At 44.4% G+C, this 22,447-nt stretch overlaps 1 protein-coding gene across 1 annotated transcript in view; it reads right to left on the reverse strand.

Moving 5' to 3' along the window:
• LOC126292199 (uncharacterized) overlaps positions 1 to 22,447 on the reverse strand; it is a 154,350-nt gene that overhangs the window by 99,273 nt on the left and 32,630 nt on the right. The window contains exons 2-3 of the mRNA XM_049986052.1: positions 20,401 to 20,532; positions 4,593 to 4,677 (exon numbers count right to left, since the gene is read on the reverse strand). Of these exons, the coding sequence (XP_049842009.1) occupies positions 4,593 to 4,677; positions 20,401 to 20,532 (217 nt within the window). The remainder of the gene's footprint in view (positions 1 to 4,592; positions 4,678 to 20,400; positions 20,533 to 22,447) is intronic.

Below are 22,447 nucleotides of genomic sequence, written 5' to 3' on the forward strand. Positions count from 1 at the left end.
TTCCACATGCTATTGTACAGATACAGCGAGAGTTCGAGTTTCAATCGGGCACACAGTTTTAATTTGCCAGGAAGTTTCATATCAGCGCACACTCTGCTGCAAAGTGAAAAATCTCATTCTGGAAACAGAATAACCGTTTGACATAATAAGTTACATTTTATGCCATTACATACGTTAGTGTTACTAGTTGTTGTAACCAATAGATGGTGCTAGTGCTCCACAACACTGACACGGTCTGTTAGGTCATGTTAGCTGCTGGCAAAATGGCGTCGAAGCAGGAGAAAGCGCAATGTGTGCTTTGGTTTCACGAAACGAAATCGCCCAACAGTGTTCAGCATAAATTTCAGGCTTCTGATGGACACAGCCCTCCTCACGTTAAATCAATACAACGATGGTATGCAAAGTTTAAGAAAACAGGCAGCATTGAAGATCGTCCTCGAAGTGGCAGGCCTCATGTAAGTGATGCAACTGTTGATCGTGTTTGGCAATCGTTTCACCGGAGTACGTCTAAATCAACTCGTCAAGCATCATGTGAACTTCAAATACCGCAAGCAAGTGTAGTGAAGATTCTTCATTAAAGACTTAGGTCGCATGCTTACAAAGTGCAAATCGTGCAGGCCTTGCAACAGAATGATTTGCTGACACATGCTGAATTTGCAACTGAGATTTACAATAGGATTGATGGCACTAATGATTACTTAAATTGCATATGCTTTACTGATGAATGCACCATTCATATCAGTGGAATGGTAAATAGGCATTATTTCTGTGTATGGGGGTCTGAGTTTCCACATGCTATTGCACAGATACAGCGAGACAGCGAAAAAGTGAATGTTTGGTGGGGCCTCAAGCATAAAATGTGTTTGGACAATTTTTAGTAGTGGAAAAATCAATTACCGCTAACATTTACTTAGACATTTTGCAACAGTCATTGCTCCACAGTTAGAAGAATATCAACCATGGATACTTTTGCAGTAAGATGGAGCACCTCCCCCAGTGGGTTTTGATAGTGCGGGATTTCCTGGATGAAACGTTTCAGGATCAGTGGATTGGAAGGGATGGTCCAACACCCTGGCCACCCCGCTCTCCAGATATTACGCCACTTGACTTTTTTCTGGGGCTATATCAAGGACAGAGTCTTTGTCACACCAGTTGCTGACATCGAGGAACTGAAGGCTAGGGGATACAAGCTGCTGTGGGTACTGTGCAGAACACATGTTATGAAACACCTGGCGGGAACTGGAATACCGCCTAGACATTCTCCAAGCTGCCAAGGGAGCACATGTTGAGGCTTACTAACCTAAGTGGTCTTTTAAGAAACTAGTAACATTAACCTATGTAATGGTGTGAAATGTAAATTATTATGTCAAACGGTTATTATGCAATAAATTGTTATAATCAGGGCAAGACTTTGTGCTCACCCTGTATATTAATGAAACTGCGAGCAATATTAATAGTAAAATCAGGTCCTTGTAGATGATGCAGTTATCTCTAATGAAATACTATTTGAAAAAAGCTGCATAAATATTCAGTCAGATCTTGATAAGATTTAAAGTGGTGCAGAGATTGGAAACTTGCTCTAAATGTCCATACGGGTAAAATTTTGCACTTCACAAAACGAAACAAAAACACAGTATCCATGATTATAATATGAATGAGTCACTATTGGAATCAGCCAACTCATACAAATATCTGGGTATAACACTTTTTTGGGATATGAAGTGGAATGATTACATAGGTCCAGTTTTGGGTAAAGTAGGTGGCAGACTTTGATTTATTGGTAGAATACTGGGGAATTCAATCAGTCTACAAAGGATATTGCTTGCAAATTACTTGTGCGACTGATTCTAGAAAATTGCTAAAGTGTGTGGGACCTGTACCAGATTGGGCTAACAGGGGGTATTGAACATATGCAGGGAAGAGCTGCATGAATTGTCACAGGTTTGTTTGATCTGTGGGAGAATGTCACAGAGACACTGAAGAAACTGAACTGGAAGACTTTCGAAGATATACAAAAACATCCTGAGAAAGTGTATTAACAAAGTTTCACAAACCAGCTTTAAAAGACTACTCTACGAATATACTACAACCTCCTATGTATTGCTCACGTAGGACTCATGAGCATAAAATTGGAAAATTACTGCATGCATAGAGGTATTCAAGCAATCAGTCTTCCCGCACTCCATATGTGAATGGAACAGGAAGAAACCCTAATAAATGGTGCAATGGGATGTACCCTTTGCCGTGCACCTCACACTGGTTTGTAGAGTACAGGTGTAGATGTAGATGTAAATGTAGATATGCTCTTCCCAATTGTGTCTGATGTCAATATGTATTCCTAAAAGTTTGACATATTATTTTGTATATTCTTAGACAATCCTAACAGAAGCTTTTGGATTTTGTCTGGATTACAAACAAGTTTATTGTCTGTGAAGCAGTTTAATTCAGAGTCTTGAGTATCTTGCATTATTTGATGAAGATCTGGGATGTCATGTGTGAAGCATGCAAAGTTGTATCATCAACATAAGAGATAGCAGATTGTGACTGAGCGAGGTGGCACAGTGGTTAGCACATTGGACTAGCATTCAGGACAAGGGTTCGAATCCGCGTTTGGCCATCCTGATTTAGGTTTTCCACGGTTTCCCTAAATCACTTCACACAAATGCTGGAATGGTTCCCTTCAAAGGGCACAGCTGACTTCCTTCTTCATCCTTCCCTAATCCGATGACTTCGCCGTTTGGTTCCCTCCCCAAACCGACCGACCAACGAAGCGACAGATTGTGATACACAATAGGCAAGGTAACTGATAGCCACAGTGAAAAAGGAGGGACCAAGGTCACAGGCTTAGAAACACCACTACAAATTTTTACAATGGGGGAGTGTCTATTTCTATAAGAGACAAACAGCTTTCCGTTGAAGTAGAAGGATATTAATGCTTTTGTAGGTTTGTGTACCCTGTAATACTCTAGCCTGGTTAGTAGTATTTTAAGGGAGTGCAATGGAATGCTTTACTTAGATCACATAATGCAAATGACATCGTATTTTACTTTCAAAAGCTGTTAAAGTCTGATCAACCATTTCCAGAACACCTGCAGTGGTAGTTTTATATGGCCGAAGCAGATTATTGCAAGGGAGGTCATGCTTTTCAAAATGGTTACTTCATTACACATCTATGAGCGATTCAAACATTTCTAAGAGTACTGGCGCAAGAGAGACTAGTCAGTAGTTCTGGGGAAATTCCTATCACCCTTTTGGAATACAGAGATAACTTTTGATATTTTGAGCATATCTGGAGAAACTCCTCACACTTAACATTTATTAAAAGTAAGACTTAGTGGCCTACTTATCAAGTGAAATGTTCTTTTAATAACACAATTAGACATCCAGTAGTAGTTCATACTTCTAGAATTGGAGAATTCAGGTAATGTTTTACAGACCTCAATGGGTATGATCATATTCCAGTCAAAGATAGGTCCTTCAGACAGTTACGAACTTAAGCAGATTCTTTGCAGATGTGTCTGTTGCCTTAATTTTGTCTTCAAGTTCTCTGACCGATGTGACAAAAGGATCATTCCCAATTCTCCTGGATCAAGCCGATTTTGACATACCCGGTTGGAAAAAAAAAATCAACTTGCCTAACAACTTCCCATGTTGCCTTACACTTACTTGGCTTACCTTCTACGTACCTTTGACATTCTACTTTCTTGATTTGTAGGAGCTTAACTTCATATTATTTTTTACTTCTAAAATAATCACTGTAAACCATACCCCTCTAGTCAGTTCTCACTTTTATATACTTGATGCAGTATGCTCATGTTTTTTTCTAATTCATGACAATTCTTTTCTATAAAAATTAACTTCTTTTAATTTTAGCAGTATCCATGCTGAACAACTGTCCACTGTATAACCATAATCCACTCTTATTTGTACATGCCACACTGTAGCTTTTGGACAGACTTTATATGACAATTTCTTTTACCGGTAAAAAGTATGATTCTTTGAACAAACTAAATTCAGGCCAAGGAATGAGGGTGAAACAAATCAAATGTTACACAAACAACCCGCATTGAAAATGGCTCTGATATAGTGGTTAACACAGCCTCGTTATTAGGCTTTTTATCTCCTAGTGGTCTCTTCAAAGGTTTACTAGTGTCACAGCCTGCCTGAAATTATTTATTTTATTGTGGTTAGAATAATACTGTTTGACACTGAAACCACGAATACACACTTCTGACTTGTAACCTGCACAATTTTATGTATGATATTACATGAAAAATGTTTGCGTGCATAGAGATTCTGTGCAATCTTACATATGCAATGATTATTTGTTTTAATCATGTAAGCTCTGGTCTTACTGGAACGAGTGTGTGCCATCTTTTCAAATCTATATTGAGTCACAAAAAGGTAAGAACATGACTATTCACTTGATCACTGCAGACAGAGAACTTGAGATGTGTCATGGAATAATCCGTAAATGTGTCCGTCTTAATTTATGGTGGGCAGGGATGGGTTTATCAAATTTAAATAATAATAATAAAATAATTCTACAAAAAGTAATGCTTAAAATAGCTTGGAGACTTATGATACACTACCTGTTTTACATTTGTAAAAAAGTAACTGTTCTGAAAATCTGAGTAACAGGCTGTCCCCAATCAACTGATAATCTTCAAAACATGGCTGAAAATAAAAATTAAAATAATAAAAATCAATTACAATATTTTGTTTTTCTAGTGCAATGAAACAAAATCCCAAAGTGGTCAACATACTGCATGTATACTGATACTTTCACCAATTCAGTAAGTACATTGGCTTACCATTTCCCTTTTTTTAACAGGTGTTCAATTAAGAATGAAGTTAAACAATAAAGAAATAAAAATATTTGTGAAAGGAGCAACACCAGCAAGCTAAATTTGAAATTAAAAACAAAAAAAAAAAAGCTTCATAAAAATGAAGGTGGCTTATGGAAGAAGACAAAAAGAGCTCAAAATCTGTATTTTATTTGTATGCAGATTAAAAAAAATCAAATCTGAAACTGTGCAACATTACCATTTAGAAGTAAATGTAACCCCATAGCCAATGTAGCAAGTTACCATTAACATTGTTGTTGTTCTTTATTTTTTTATGTGAAATGTTTTAGTAGTTGTTGCGGCATATTGTGTTTGATAGTATAGTAGTATGTAAAATACAAATAATTTATGGAGTAAAATCTCATATCTGCCATCTACATGCGAAGATGCATTGATGACAGAGACTGTGGACATAGTAGGTTTGGTGACTTTGCCAAAAGCGGCGGTACCTATTTCTCTAAGATGTGCAGTTCACAGATGATGCTGATTTCTATATGGAAAGAGAGATAAATCATAAAATACTGGTCAGATGTCTACTGGGACAGATCTACCTAAGGTAGATAGTGCATCGAAAGTGACAATACAATGTGGACTATGGGCTTTTCATAATTTTCTGACATTTCTTCATTAAGGGTCCACTAAAAGCAGCCCATTATTTGCAAGTGTTTGACAATGTGCTGCTCTCTCTGAAGAATGGATATTTCCAACTTTCTTTCAGTAAGACAGTGTCTCACCTCAACTACAGCCTAACTATCCAGGCGTACTTCAATACGCAGTTTTCTTCATGTAATTCGCTATCTGTTTGATATGTCACATGACTCCCTTTCCATCCAAAAATTATGAGGTGCACCTTAGATGGCCACCACATTGGTAACGTGGAACACTTAAGTGCAAAATAACGATGGCAAATGTGACATCATTTTAGCATTGTGTGCTATATTGAAGACAGAGAGTTGTCTATTGAGATTTTCGATTGTTCACTCCATTACATGTTAGGTGATGTTTGAAACAAAACTACAGCCTTCGCTTTTGAGCGAACTGGAGGTTTTCTTTACTGTGTGGTATGTTAATTTCGAAACTACTTTGTTTATAAATGTGTCAATTATTTTGTTTTGTTTCAGGGTGCAAAAACAAAATAATGGTTCAAATGGCTCTGAGCACTATGGGACTTTACATCTATGGTCATCAGTCCCCTAGAACTTAGAACTACTTAAACCTAACTAACCTAAGGACATCACACAACACCCAGTCATCACGAGGCAAAGAAAATCCCTGACCCCGCCGGGAATCGAACCCGGGAACCTGGGCGTGGGAAGCAAGAACGCTACAGCACGTCCACAAGCTGCGGACTGCGCAAAAACAACTGGAGCCACACGCACCTATGTCAAAACTATAGAACAGAAAGTGAGGAGGGTTAAGAAACGACTACATGTCAAGAATAATCAATGTAATAGAAGACAGCTAGAAACAGGAACATGGAGAAAGGGCTATAAAGTACACCACAGAGAAACAGAGGTTCAGAAGTACAAATTAAATGGCCTTCGCCTTATTGCTACGACTGATAAAAAGTAAAATGTGGTCGACAGCCTGCGCATCGTTCTCTGAAACGGCCATTAACTTAGACGGCAAACTCAAGTGGGAATGTAAACGGTTAAAAAAAGGGGAATGCCATCAAGAAATGGTGGACAGTTAAAAATTGTGCGCAATGTGCCCAAAGTCGTGGGGGAGCGTCACTTATCAAATGGTGATGGCCAAAAAGGCAGTGCCCTATATGCAACCTAGATAAAATGACCTCTTCCCAGCAGAAGGGCCGAGAGGAGGTCATACAAGATGCTGGAAGAGGCTTAATAATCTGGAGCTTATTCCCATGAAGGGTGGACCAACGGCGATTCCCACGTGACACCACCGCCTGACAGATGGCAACACAGAGATCATTGGAGTGAATATAGGAACCAGTGGGTTGAGCTGCGAGGACTGCAGCCTAGGCAGCAGCGTCAGCAGCCTTGTTTCCTGACAGACCGACATGACTAGGAACCCACATAAACATTACCGTGGCTCCATCAAGAGTGAGCAAATGACAGTTTTGCTGGACCGGTTGCACTAAGGGATAGGTGATGTACAGCGCACAGAGACGTTGAAGGATGCTGACAGAGTCTGGGCAGAGGACACAACTGAAAAGCCATTGTCGCTGGATGTACTCAGTGGCCTAATACAGGGCAAAGAGCTCGACTGTAAATTAGGAACGATATCAAAAAACGTCAGTGTTCTGATCATGACAAATGAGTCATCGCCAATGATGACTGGTGGCCAATGCTAAATAGAAACACACAAATCACAACAGGTTTGTCAATAACGTTGATAAGGTGCTGGCTGCATTGTCTGGATCTGCAATGACTAAAACAATTAGAAGTCATTGGTAAAAAATAATATATGTTGTACTTAACTGGTTGTACAGAATTCTTCTTGGCTGCATACATATAATTATAAACAGATAGCTATTGAGGCCTCACTTAGGACACACGTTACTGCCTCGTTAGAGGTAGCTTCCTATCGGCTGAAGGCTATGCTACTTTACTACTTGACATCCTGAACAACAATGGACGAGAGCTCACTAGGAACTTTATACAAGCCACGGAGCTGGTTGTGACTCGCAGGTCCAACGATACTAATACGGACCACAGTTTTTTTTTTTGTTACGGTTTTAGGGTGCAAAACTGCTACTGTGACTTAGAAAAAGCTAAAAAAACGAAACTGGAAACCAGCAGCAATGGGAGCAAAACTCAAAAATTGGGGAAACCAAAAACAGAAGGGAAGATTAGAAAACAACTATAGAAGGGGAGTTGTTTGTCCCCAAAAAGAGCTTCAAATGACTGACGTCATCTCACTGTCACTAGTGAAATCGAGAACGCGATCGGCTGAGTGTATGTCATCTGCTAAAATGGAAGATATATCAGGCGACAGCTGTAGACGGGCACGTAACGGAGTAAAAAAGGGGCACTCAAGTAAAAGGTGTCTCACCGTCCACAGTTGAGAGCACTGGGGACAGAGTGGGGGAGGATCGCCGCTTAACAGATGTCAATGGCTAAAAAGACAGTGCCCTATCCGGAGTCTTGTTAAAATTACCTCCTCCCGACGACGAGTTCGGGAGGAAGAGGTCCAAGCACAGGAAAGGGCTTTCACGTCCCACACTTTATTTTTGGGAAGTGTCGACCAATGTGCGTGCCATAAAACAGCAACACGACGACATAAAACACTCTGTAGATTGGTGAAAGGAATCATGTGAATAGCTAGCCGTAGAAGAGAGACTTCAGCCTTGGCCGCTATATCGGCCACCTCATTTCCACAGATGCCAAAATGTCCTGGGATCCAGAGAAATGCCACAGAGATGCCGAGCAAGTGTAGGCAGTCCTGAATCCGGTGGACCAGAGGGTGGACAGGGTAGAGAGCCTGGAGACTGGGGAGAGAGCTGAGAGAGTCTGAGCAAGTAACATACTGTATCCGCTGATGGCGACGGATGTAATGGACAGCCTGGAGAGCAGCGTAAAGCTCCGCAGTATAAACCAAACACTGGTCGGGAAGCCGAAATTGATTTGGGGTGTCGCCAACAATATAGGCACTCCCAACACCAAATGATGTTTTTGAGCCATCAGTGTAAATACATGTGGCATCCTTGATTTGTGCGCAGAGAGCAGCAAATGCCCGACGATAAACAAGAGAAGGGGTACCATCCTTGGGAAACTGACAACTGAAACGGAGCAGGCAGGTCCGGGGACGGAGCCAAGGCGGTGCTATACCCCAAGTTGTCAAGAAAGTTTTAGGAGAGTGGAAGGAAAGAGAATGGAGCAGTTGACGGAAGCGGACTTCCGGTGGTAGTAGGGGAGTAAGGGTGGCCTGCATACTCTAAATCCAAGGAGGCGTTGAAAAAAATGTCATGGGCCGGTTTTGCAGACATGGAAGACAGATGGTTAGCATACTGACTCAGAAGGACAGCTCAGCAATTGGACAGCGGAGGTTCAGCAGTCTTAGCATAAAGGCTTTCCACAGGGCTGGTGTAAAAAGCTCCAGACACTGAACGTAATCTACAGTGGTGGATAGAATTGAGACGATGAAGAATAGACGGCCAAGCAGAGGAGTAAACTATGCTTCCATAGTACAATTTCGAGCGCACTAAGGCGCGATAGAGGCGGAGAACGATCACTTGGTCCGCTCCGCAGGAGGTGCCATTCAGGACACAGAGGGTGTTGAGGGATTACAGACAGTTAGCCGAAAGATAGGAAACGTGGGAGGACCAGCACAGCTTTCTATCAAACATAAGACCCAAGAATTTAACGACGTCTGTGAACGGAAGGTTGACAGGGCCTAGATGTAAGGAAAGTGGAAGAAACACTGTACGACGCCAAAAATTAACAAATGATATTACTGGAGGGAAAACAGAAGCCGGTTTCGATGCTCCAAGAGTGGAGGCAATCGAGATATCCTTGAAGGCATTGTTCAAGAAGGCTGGTCCTTTGAGAGCTGTAAAAGATCTCAAAATCGTCCACAAAGAGGGAGCCCAAGACATAAGGAAGGAGACAATCCATAATTGGATTTATGGCAATGGCAAACAGTACAACACTTAGCACGGAGCCCTGATTTCTTGGGAGAAAGGACGGGAGAGAGTAGTGTTCACCCGCACTTTACATGTGCGCTCTGCCATAAATTCATGAAGAAAAAGGGGCAGACGACCTCGAAAGCCCCAAGAGAACAGTGTGCGGAGGATGCCTGTCCTGTAACAGGTATCGTATGCTCTCTCCAGATCAAAAAATATTGCTACTGTTGGGCGTTTCCGGAGAAAAGTGTTCATGATATAAGTGGAGAGAGCAACAAGATGGTTAACTGCAGAACGATGCTTTCGGAAACCGCATTGGGCAGGCAGGTGTTAAAAGACTTCGGGACTCCAGCCACCAGGCTAAATGGCAATTCACCATGTGCTCCAAAACCTTACATACACTACTCGTGAGAGAAATGGGGCGATAGCTAGAGGGGAGATGTTTGTCCTTTCCAGGTTTCGGAACAGGAACGACGATAGCTTCCCGCCATTGTCTGGGAAAAGTACTGTCGGTCCAAATTCGATTATAAAGGCGAAGGAGGTAACACAGACTATGGTATGATAAATGCAGCAACATTTGTATGTGGATACCATCCGGTCCTGAGGCGGAAGAGTGAGAAGAAGAGAGTGCATGTTGCAGTTCCCGCATGGAGAAAACAGTATTATAGCTTTCGCGATTTTGAGAGGAGAAAGCAAGATGTTGCACTTCCACTGCACCTTTCTTCGGGAGAAACACTGGCGGGTAATTTGAAGAGCTCGAAACCTCAGCAAAGTGTTGACCCAATGAGTTAGAAATTGTGATGGGGTCCACTAATTTATCATGCGCGACAGTGAGCCTAGAGACCGGGGAGAAACTAGGCGCGCCAGATAACCGTCAAATCCGACTTCAGACTTCCGAGGAGGGAGTGAAGGTGTTAAATGAGCTAGTAAAGAAGTCCCAGCTTGCCTTCTTGCCATCGCAGAAGACACGACGGCACTGCGTACGTAACTGCTTATAGCGGATACAGCTGGCCAAAGTAGGATGGTGTCTGAAAATGCGAAGAGCACGTCGTTGCTCACATATTCCGTCACGGCATGCCTTGTTCCACCATGGAACTGGGGGGCGCCGGGGCAATTCAGAGGTGCGAGGTATTGAACATTCCACAGATGTAAGAATAACTTCTGTAATATGAGTGACCTCAACGTCAATGTTAGGAAAGTGACGGTCATCGAAAGTCGCTAGAGACGAAAAAAGTGTCTAATCGACTTGGGCAAACTTCAAATGGTTCAAATGGCTCTGAGCTCTATGGGACTTAACATCTGAGGTCATCAGTCCTCTAGAACTTAGAACTACTTAAACATAACTAACCTAAGGACATCACACACATCCATGCCCTAGACAGGATTCGAACCTGCGACCATAGCGGTCACGCGGTTCCAGACTGAAGCGCCTAGAACCGCACAGCCACACCGGCCGGCTTGGCCATACTTCCATCTTCTCAGGCACACATATGGCAGTTGTGGCTGCAATCGAAGGACACATGGAAAGTGGTCACTTGAGTGTGTATCAGCAAGTGCGAACCGTTCAAAGCGCCGAGCTAGCGGAACAGTACCAGCCGAAAGGTCCAAATGAGAGAAACTTGTCGTGGAGGCAGACAAAAACGTAGAGTCCCCAGTGTTGAGGCAAACAAGATCTGCTTGGTGGACGACTTCTATCAATAGTGAGCCGCGCGGACAAGGATGCGGAGATCCCCAAAGCGGGTGGTGGGCATTGAAGTCCCCAACCAGCAAACAGGGGGGCAGAAGCTGACCAAGAAGATGAAGGAGATCAGTTCGTGCCATTGGTGTGGATGATGGAATGTATACAGTACAAAGAAAGAAGGTGTATCCAGAAAGGGAAAGACAGACAGGACAGCTTGGAAGGAAGTGTTTAAGGGGATTGGGTAATAATGGAGAGTATCATGGAGAAGAATCATGAGTCCTCCATGTGCTGGAGTGCCTTCAACAGAGGGGAGATCAAATGTAGGAAAACACAGCAGTCGTGGGGACGCAGATTTGTTTCCTGAAGACAGAAGATGGCCAGCGAGTAGAATCGTAAGAGGATTGACAATTCATCCTGATTGGCTCGAATGCTGCAGATATTCCAATGGATAATCGACATAGGGTGGACAGAAAATGGAAGAATGTGACCAAGATTGCCCTCAACTCAACGACTGTTCAGAGCTTGCGACCGACAGCATGGAATGGCATTCAGCCAAGGCAGAAGATCCTGATCCATTGGTTGTTCGGGAGCAGCTCCTGCCACCAGCGATTGGCCGGTTGATCGGCCACCAGCCATGTGGCTTGGTGACACATAAGACGGCAGAGGGCGGTTACCACCAGGCGGTGCTGCAGATGAGACACGCTGTGGCGGAGAAGGAGAGGAACTGCATTTCTTATTAACCTTCTTGTAAACAGGACGTTGAGATGAAGGAGGAACCGATGGTTGTGACGTTGGGGTACGTAAAAAATCTCCACGTGTAGGCTCTTTTTTGGAAGTCCGGGTGTCTGATTTTGGGGCTCGAGATTTAGCAGAACAAAATGAAGGGTGAGCTACAGAGTGAGCAGATGAGAGTGGGGAGGTTGAACGGGCGATCTTTGCACTGGCCAATCTGATGACTGTGGCACTAAAGGTGAGATCACAAGTCTGAGTGGCTGCCTTCTTTGTTGGCCGAGGAGAGGCAAGGACAGTGCTGTATTTAGTGAGGCACAGTGGGCTTTCGACTGATGAATAACTTTCGAGCAGCAAAGATCGACACCTTTTCCTTCACTCTGATTTCCTGAATGACCCATTCGTCTTTAAAAAAAGGGACAATCTCTAGAGGAAGCAGCGTGGTCACTCATACAGTTGATGCAACGAGGGGATGGAGGTGGACAAGCACCTTCATGGGCATCCTTGCCACACGTAACGCATTTGGCTGTATTGGAACAGGACTGCCTGGTATGATAGAACCACTCACACCGATAGCAACGTGTAAGGTTTGGGATGTAAGGGCGAACGGAAATTATCTCATAGCCCACTTTTATGTTCGATGGGAGTTGAACTCTGTCAAATGTCAAGAAGACAGTACGGGTTGGAACCAAGTCCTTGACAATCCTTTTCATGACTCGATGAATAGCCGTTATGCCCTGGTCAGACAGGTACTTTTGAATTTCCTTGTCGGACAATCCGTCGAGAGAGCGTGTATAAACGACCCCACGTGATGAATTTAAAGTGCGGTGCCCTTCCACGCTGACAGGGAAGGTGTGTAGCAGTGAAGTACGCAGAAATTTTTGTGCCTGGGGGGCACTGACTGTTTCTAACAACAAGGTGCCATTTCGTAATCGGGAACAAGACTTTACAGGACCTGCAATTGCGTCGACACCTTTCTGAATAATGAAAGGGTTGACCGTGGAGAAGTCTTGACCTTCGTCCGACTGAGAAACAACAAGGAAATATGGCAACGATGGAAGAACTGCCTGAGACTCATTGAACTTACGCTTGTAAGCAGACATAGTATATGATGAGGAAACCATTGCGGAAGTATCCCCCATGATTACCGGCGTCTCTGATGACACACTCCTTCCTTGTGGGGGCCCTCTGTGAGGGCACTCCCGCCTTAGGTGATTGTTCACACCTCCCGATAAACGGACGGAGGGACACACCACAGGTCACATGTCCCGAGAAACTGACGGAGGGACCAATCGGCACTTTCAGAAGGTATCAGCTTGGGTAATCACCCCTCCCTGGGCCTGGCCGTTACCAGGGGGTACGTACGTGTCCTATCTGTCTAACCGGGGCACGGAATTTCACATTACCCCATCACCGGCTATGAATGGGAATGCGTGGGTTGGCCTTCAGACACACACAGGGAGGAAGAAAGAGAAAGGGAGGAACAAAGAAAGGGAAAGGAAAGAAGAGAGGTCTCAAACGACGCAGCGGAGAAAAGAGTAAAGAGAAGAGCTACGGAAAAGAGAAGGGCAAAGGAAGGACAAAGACTTGCCAGCAGAGAAAGCGAAGAAAAGAGACTGTTTTACATTTTCGAGCGTCCGTCTCCGGGCATAGGCATAAAATATACTGCCAGAGTGGGAGAAAGGAAAGGAAAGAGGCGGAGGTGGGGGGCCAAAATGGGGGATGGGGAAGGATGCGGAAAAGAAAGGTATGCAGCCCGGAAAGGGAGGGCCACATTAGCTCGGTGTCCCGTGCTCGCTACGCACCTATCCACAAAAGGGTTGTGGGCCCCCTGGGGGATGGACCACAGTTGACAACTGCAGCCCCTAACAAGTGTGGTATCAAACGTTGATACCACAGTCAGCACCAATGACGAAGGCACACCAGACACCACTGTCAGTTTCAGAGCCATCAGTTTACACAAAGGTACTATTGCGAATTTCCATGTGAAGGTCATGAAACTGAATGTGAATGTGATACTCTAGTACTGCTCTTAGGAAACAAATAAAGGCTAAGGTGCACACTGGCCACTGTACAAACCAAAGGTGGTGAGGGGTTCACAGCCACCGGGGAAGTTGCAGGTAGTGTGAAATGAAGCTGCCGGAGCAAGTGCCGAAAGTGGACTTCAGGACATAACAGAGAAGAGGGATGCGCTCCATACTGGAGACCAAAGGAGTCATCGAAGAAGGAGGCATAGGATGGGTGGCCACGCATGGCAGACAAACAGCACGCATACCCTGCGGAGGAGAAAGTCACGGTGGTAGGACAGTGGTAGTTCAGCAGCTTCGACATACAGACTCTCAACCAGGCTAGTGTAAAGGGCGCCAGTGGCCAAACGGATGCCACGATGGTGAAGTGTTGAAACAGCATAAGAAAGACGGACGTGCAGACGCATAAACAAAGCAAACATAGGATTGTTTGGAACGGACAAGGTACCAGTACAAATGGAGGAGGGTGGTTCAGTCTACACCCCAGGAAATACCATTGAGGACATGTAGGACACAGTGACCGTGTACAGCAGGCTGCCAGGAAAGAGAGTTTCCTATCGAGCATCAACCCCGCGAATTTCGTAGTTTCAACGAACGGGAGAGCAACAGGACCGAGATGTAAAGATGGTGGGAGAAACCAATTGCGTCGCCAGAAATTCATACAGTTTTGTCAATGGATAAACGAAAAACACAGTTGATGTTCCACAAGCAAAGATGATTGAGACATTGGTGAATACTGCTCAGAGAGACATGTTTGTGGAGAACTGAAATACATGGCAAAAGGGAGCCGGAAATGCCTCGTGGAAGTGAAGCCATTAGAGGGTTAATGGCAATGAGGCCATTAGAGGGTTAATGGCAATAGCAAAGACGACGACACTTGGGACGGAATTCTGGGGCACACCGTTTTCCCGGATGAAGGTGCCTGACAAGGCAGAAACCACACACACCTTGAAAACTCAATATTTTAAAAATTCCTCAAGGAAATGCCGCAGGAAGCCACAAGAGCCAAGAGCCCCACGTGCAGAGAGTACAGAGGATACCAGTTCTCCAGCAGGTATTATATGCCTGCTACAAGTCTGAAAACACGGCCACAGCCTGGGATTTCCACAGGAAATCATTCATGAAACGGGTGGACAAAGTGAGGAAGTGGTCAACTGCAGAACAATATGCTCAAAATCCACACTGTGCAGTCGTTAATAAATTGTGAGACTCTAACCGCTGTACCAGCCAGGCGTGAATCGTATGTTCTATCACCTTGCAAACATAGCTGGTGAGGAAGAAGGGGCAGTAGCTAGAAGGAAGGTGTTTGTCCTTACTGAGCTTAGGTACGAGAATGACGGTGGCTTCACGCCAGCATCCTGGAAACGTGCCCTCTGCCCAGGAAACGTGCCCTCTGCCCAGATGCGGTTGTACGTATTAAGCGGAAAGTGCTTGCCCACAAGGGAAAGGTGCTGCAACATCTGAATGTGGACAGCACCTGGCCTTGGGGTGCAGGATTGGAATGAACTAAGAGCAAGATCTAGATCTCTCATGGTAAAGACAGCGTTGTAGCACTCACGATTCTGAGAAGAGAATGGTGTCGCCCAAATCTCCTCCACTAATTTCCGATGGAGGAAGGCAAGGTTATAGTGGGAAGAGCTTGAAATTTCTGCAAAATGGCGGCCCAAGGTGTTGGAGGTAGCAATAGTGTCCACGATGACATTGTCTGCTACTGTCAGGCCGGAAATTAGGGAATAGATCTTGGTCCCAGAGAGCCGTCGAGGTTGGCACACACAACAAAGGAAGTGGTGTAACTGTTAAAAGAACTAGTGAATGTAACGCAGCTAGCTTTTTTGCTATCCCAAAGAAAGCGATGACACTATGCATGCACCTGTTTATAATGAATGCAGTTTGCCATCGTAGGACAATAGTTAAAAACTCTACCCACGAATTGCATCAGGCATGACTCAGACCACCAAAGGGCTGGGATACATCATGGTAAAGAAGAAATGAAAGGAATGGAACATTCTGCAGCGATAAGGATAACATTTGTGAGATATTCCACTTGGTCATAACAACTGGGGAAATCCTGTTCTTCGAAGGTCACCAGTAACGAGTGAAGCAACCAATCAGCCTAGGTAAGCTGCCATTTGGGTGTGCACACAGGAGGATAGGAGTCAGCAAATGGATAGCACACGGGAAATGGTCGCTCGAGTATGTGTCAGAAAGAACAGACCGCTAGAGACGATGGGCAAGCTGGGCAGTGCAGAAGGATAGGTCCAAATGGGAATAGGTGTGTGAGGAGTCTGAAAGGAATGTGGGGCCTCCTGTGTTAAGGCAGAAGAGGTTACGCTGATTAAGGTCAGCCAAGCGGGCAGCTCTCTGACTGGTCCTGAGACAACCCCCAAAGGGGACGATGCGCATTAAAGTCACTGAGTCGCAGAAAGGGGTGAAGTAGCTGCCAAACAAGTTGGAGGAAGTCTGCCCTGGTGATGTCAAATGATGGTGGGATGTAAATGGTACAAAGGGAAAAAGTCAGGTGAGGAAGAAAAAGGCGAACTGCAACAGCTTGAAAACAGGTAGTCAGGGAGGTGGGTTGACTATGAACGTCATCCCGTATGAGTAGTGTGACTCTCCCATGAGATAGAATGCCAAACTAAAGGGGAAGGTCAAAATGGACTGGGAAGAACTGCAAAAGCTCAAACCTGTCATGAGGGTGCAATTTTGTTTTCTGAAGGCAGTGTACAAGGGGACACTGTAATTCTAAAAGCAGCCGTAAATCCTCTTTGTGGGATCAAAGGCCGCGAATGTTCCATTGGAGGAGTCACGATGAGGAAAAAATGAAGATGTGTCACCTTGGTGGCGGCGAAGACTCGCTGCTACAGGGCACAGAGGACAATCCTGCTCCATGAGGTCCACAAAAGCATCATATTTTTTGTGCTGTAGGTCTGTGGAGTCCAACGTAGACAAACGGTTAGTGGTGTGCACTGGCAACACTGAGGTCACCCAGATGAAGGTATCACGTGGCAATACTGTCAAAACGAATCTTTGAGTCGGCGAAGGAGAAGAGAGTTTGCCTTTGTTGGACTTCATAGAGCCTTTCTGGTTAGCAGCGGAAGACTCAGGTGTTGGTTGGTTGGAGTGACACATGATGTCTTCCCAGGAGTACTCTTCCTGTCCTTTCCAGACTGCCGGTTGTGAAGTTGGTGGCTTTGTGCCTTGAGGCGAGAGTTTGATGGTTCGTTGCACAGCTGGACGAGAGGACGGTGATGCTACTTCGACACTAGGCAATTTCACAACCTCACAGCTGAATTTGAGGTTGCATGTCTGCACGGCCGTGTCCAATGGAGCGAGATGTATCTAGAACAGGACTGTAAGTGCCAGACTGTAGAACCCACGGTTTGTGACTATCCAAGCACTTGTGAGCAACTGGGTAAGGCACTGTTTCCTTTACCCGTATCTCCTGGACAGCCCGCTCATTGAGGTACACAGGACAATCTCGAGAGGGATGGGTTGCCTGTGACATTGCAGTTGATACAGCGGGGAGAAGACGGTGGACAATGGGTCTTGTGAGCATCCCTCCCACAGGTTACTCATTTGGCTGTGTGTCGACAAGACATTCTATTATGGTTGAAACGATGACACTGGTAGTAGCACATCAGGTTCAGATGTACAGCTGGACTGTGATACTTTCATAGCCTGTTTTGATCTTGGATGAAAGCACCATTATATCGGAGGTGAGAAAAAGAGCGCGAGTGGACACTAAGGAGGAATCTAACTTTTTCATCACCCGATGGATGGCAATGACACCCTAATCAGAGAGCTACAATTGGATTTCGGCCTCGGTCAGACCGTTATGGAGCCTAGTGTAAATAATACCAAGGAAAGAACTCAAAGTTCTACGAGCCTCAACACGAATAGGACAGCCATGGAAAAGCAATGCAGCAAGCAGTTGTTATGTTTGAGAATCTTTAGTAATCTCCAAAAGCAAACTGCCATTCTGTAAACGAGAGCAGGATTTCACACGCTGGGAATTGAATCAATACCTTTCTGAATAATCAACAGATTTACCTTTGTGAAGGCCTGACCATCTTCAGTACGTGAAACTACAAGGAACCGTGGAGCAGTTGGAAGGGTCTTTGAATCATTAGCAGCATACCATTTAAGTTTCATAGATGTTGATTGTAAATATGATTGGCACATTGCCAGAAAATTCCCCCCAGCTGATCCATAAACTTGTCAATCTCAGTCCAGATGAGTCAGAATTAATGTCTGATATAGGCGGAGAATGGTTGAACGACCCATGCCCCAAGAGGTGTGGACAATGAAGCGAAGGACAGTGAGTTTATGAGAACAGCCAGCTTTCAGACGACAGATGTGGGGCAACCAAGTAATATTGTTGTCAGAAAGAAGGCACGAGAGATGGAACTGGGAGACCATGGTCATGTGTTGGGCATGGAAGTATAGCTTCGAATAAGGATGTAGCATAGTACAGCAACAGAAATGCACCACTCTCAACTTAAGGGAAGAAATCTGAAAATGGTGCGAGGGTATCCACGCAGAAGCATGCTGGATGGCGTTCTGAAGCTGTAGCTCCAGGGACCACCGAGTGGGAGATAGCCCAAATACTAAAATCATCCACATACAGAGCAGGGGTGACCTTGCAGTCTAGAGAAGGCCAGAAGTCCATTAATAGGTATGAGAAAAAGGACACTTCATACACCAGCCAGTGGAATGCCAATCATCTGTTCAAGTAACTTGCAGGGGAGTTTGGTCAGGCTGATTGACCGGTAACTATCGGGAGACGATGGATCCTTGCCGAGCTTAAGGAAAGGTGCCACAATACTGCCTCTCTGTTCAGAAGGGAAAATGTCTTGGAGCCAAATACCATTAATCACCTGGAGGAAATAGTGTCGTCATGTAAGATTAAGGTGTCCAAGCAATTAGTTATAGTGGGTGGAATCAGGGCCAGGGACTGAACTGTGGGAAGAAGACAGCCAGAAGCAGCTCCCATTCAGTGAAAGGTTCATTTTAGGATTCCACTTGACAATGGGTAAAACATAAGTGAGGAGCTTCAGGTTGCTCTTTCCGGAGGAGGAGGGCAGCTCGACAGGAAGCTGATGCGAATGCCATCGCAAAATGGGTCTTGATGTTGTCCTTGACAACTGATGGATCTGCACAAAGGCCACCTGGAAGGGCAAGGTCTGGAATAGAAGTCTGCTACTGGCAACTTTGGAGGGTGTGGAGTGTAGCCAACGTCCATGATGAAGGGACAGAAGAACCTACGGAGGAGACAAAGCATTCCCAACACACCTGCTTGCTCTGTTTTATTAAGGGCTTTTGAGTGAAGGCATCTCAAGGTAATAAGACCGGCACAGGACATGGGCCACTTAAGAGGTTGCAAGGCTTGACGACGATCATGGACAGTGGTGGCAATGGCCATTCTCCACCACGGATCTGGCCGACTGCGAATGGGGCCCATCGAGCAGGCAATGGCAATGCCAGCACCGCGAGTTATCTTATCAAACAGATCACGAATGATTAATCAATACAACCTGACAAAGATGATGTAAACATGACCTAAGGAATTATACAGAGGCCAATCAGTGTGATGGAAAGTCCAGTGAGGTAACCTGGCCATCAGGAGGCAGGGAGAACAGGAGCACAATTTGTGAAAATTTAAGCAATTTGTGACAATCTCATGCAAATTGGTTTCTTAAATTTGTGGAGACTTTCCAAAAGTGCTTTTCATTTCCATGCATTTTCTCATTCACTTCCTCAACCAAACCATCAATGACAACAGAAGGCCGCCCACTCCTCGCTTCCTCACGAACACTGGTTGGTCCATCATTGAATTCTCTCACCCAGTTTCTCACCATTCCAGTCATTACATATTTGCCTCAAATTTCTAGATGTTAATGATGAATTGAAGCTGTCAACACTACTTGTGTTCGAAAACTGTATTATAGAACACACTTCGCAGTCAGCGGGCTCAGATCTTCTGAAGTATTTTCAACAATCACTAACAAATGCAAACACAACACAATCCAGCTGTAATGGTGTAAGTGGAAAGACAATGAACCAGAGAGAGAAGCACAAGTGTGCAGAACTGTGACACTAGTGCTTCTGCAGCAGCAGAACGAAACGATATTTATTATTTGGACACACCTTGTATTACATTAATAAGAAGGTCCCAGAATCTTTTAGAAATGTGGCAACGAATTAAATTTTTTTGGAAAAAGCAGGACTCTCAACTACTTTCCGCTTAATTTAATGCCCTATGTTTTCCTAAACTTTTGTGAGCTATGGACAACCCTATATTTTACATATGCTAGTCACATGGTTTATATCAATTTGAGCTGCAAAGGCTTGCCTGAGGATGATGCAAGGTCTAAACTAGTTGCAACAAAAATGAGTAGTATTTAATAGCAGTTTTTGCTGACATATAAAAAGACGTGTGTGTATGTTGCTAATATTCATCCTCTATATTTTCAACCTTTCTGTTCCAATCCTGCTACTTACATCCACCATTACGCACATTCTACTTACCTCCACACACCTCCCAGTGAATAATTCTTTCTCTAAGGTACTGTTCTGCAGCCTCCTAAATTGTTCACATTCGGCTGCAGAAAGAGACATAATCTGCCGCTCATCCTGCTCCTTGGCTGAAGAAGAGCCTGACTGAAATAAATAGAACAGAATTTATATTATCAGTTTCAGTTAACACAGAAAATTCTTTGTATTTTGTGAGGTAACGGGCGAGTTGAGGCGCCATGGAAATATTCTAAGTTCGGAGTTGGCGTGGACGCACAGACCGCACGGCAAGCCGGGGCCCGGCAGCAAACACGTGGTACTGAACATTAGCCAGACAAGAGGAGTAGCCCCAGCGCAGGGTCCAGGCCGAGCACGTGGCTGGGAATTCCTTGGTGACACTGTGTCGATGAAAGAGACTTGTATGGTGGGAGTGCCAAAGATGGCGGACTTCGTGAAACCATCAGGGCAGACATTTCGCAGTTCGTATAGAAATTAATAGTAGCCAAATGAATCATGATACCTCAAAAAGAAACATGTACATTGCTATTATTTGCATGACAATTTTGATGGTGTAATCAGATTTTCAATATCTTTATTAGTTTAACGTTTAGTATCTGATGATAAATTATACAAGTACCACCCAGCATCTCTGTAATGCTTTCCCACATGCTGCCCTTTTCTGTATACATTCAATATCCCCCTTTGGACCTACTTGGTATCACACACTTGAGCAATATTCTAGAATGGGTCACACGAGTGATTTGTAAGCAATCTCCTTTGTAGACTGATTGCACCTCCACAGTACTCTACCAGTACACCGAGGTCTGCCTCCTCTATTACCAACAACTGAATCTAAGTGACCATTTCGTTTCATGCTGCTGCTGCTGCTGCTGCTGCTGTTGTTGTTGTTGTTGTTGTTGTCGTCATCGTTGTCAGTCTGAAGACTTGCTTTGGTGTGTCATCTGAACAAAACACAGCCAGGACAAAAGCACTACAGGCCCAAAGATGTGAGCTGGTGCCAGTACCATAGAAACTCGCCACTTGCACGAGATCCACCAATGCCACAGGCGGCACTAACAATGAAGATATCGACTTTGCCTCGGCCAACTGCCAGCCAGGCACAATTTGTCAATGACCGGACGACAATGGACAGAAGCCCACTTGGTTATAAATCATCGTCCAGGGCTGACTTAGACAGGGAACATCTTTTAGTGAACTTAGAAGTGAACAGACAGTTGTAAATTGCATTTGCTATGTACTGTGAAGTTTACCTATAATTATTTGCACTTAGCCTTTGAGGGTCCTTTGCTTGTGTTGTATTACAAGTGGTGTTGCAGACTACACTATTCAACAAGCTACAAAGATAAGTAAACCCTTTAACTCATTTGTGTGACTGTTACTAATTTGTTGGAGTGTTGTACAACTTTAGTTCTCTATCCTGTTCCCCGACTCGAGGGTATGCTACAAGGGAAGCAACAGATTCTCTATCTTGTCAACAGTGGAGAGCAGACGAAACATAGGTTGCAATGCACATTCAGGTTCCAAAGAATACTTTCTCATTAGTATTAATTTCAAGACAGACAACAGAGTCGTGTCTTGCAAGTTGTTCATTTAGCAGCAATAGCAAGCACATGAGGCTACCCAAACTTCAGTATGTGGAGAATTCCCTGTTTAAATGGTTCCAACAAATGCGCTCACAGCAAATTCTGTTGTCTGGCCCATGCTTCGAGAAAGTTTTTGCGAAATCGCCAGAAAAAAGAATTTTTTGGTTTGTGTGTTCTGAGGGTGGTTATGGCGCTTTTAGAAGAGGCATTAGATTGGTGCTGTCAGTGCCCATGGGGAAGTACACAGGGTAAATAATGAAGATGCCCATGAGGGGGCAAGGGAATTTCAGTTCTCTCATATGTATCACCCAAAACATAAGTTTAATATGCATGAATCTGACATTTTCTATAACTTTAAGCCTGAAGGAGACACTATAGGTGAATAACAAAAAAATGTTCTGGAGGCAAATGAAGCAAAGGGAGACTTGCATCATAACTCAGACAATTCATGAGAAGTG

The sequence above is a fragment of the Schistocerca gregaria genome, chromosome 9 (assembly GCF_023897955.1).
Source record: "Schistocerca gregaria isolate iqSchGreg1 chromosome 9, iqSchGreg1.2, whole genome shotgun sequence".
NCBI lineage: Eukaryota > Metazoa > Arthropoda > Insecta > Orthoptera > Acrididae > Schistocerca > Schistocerca gregaria.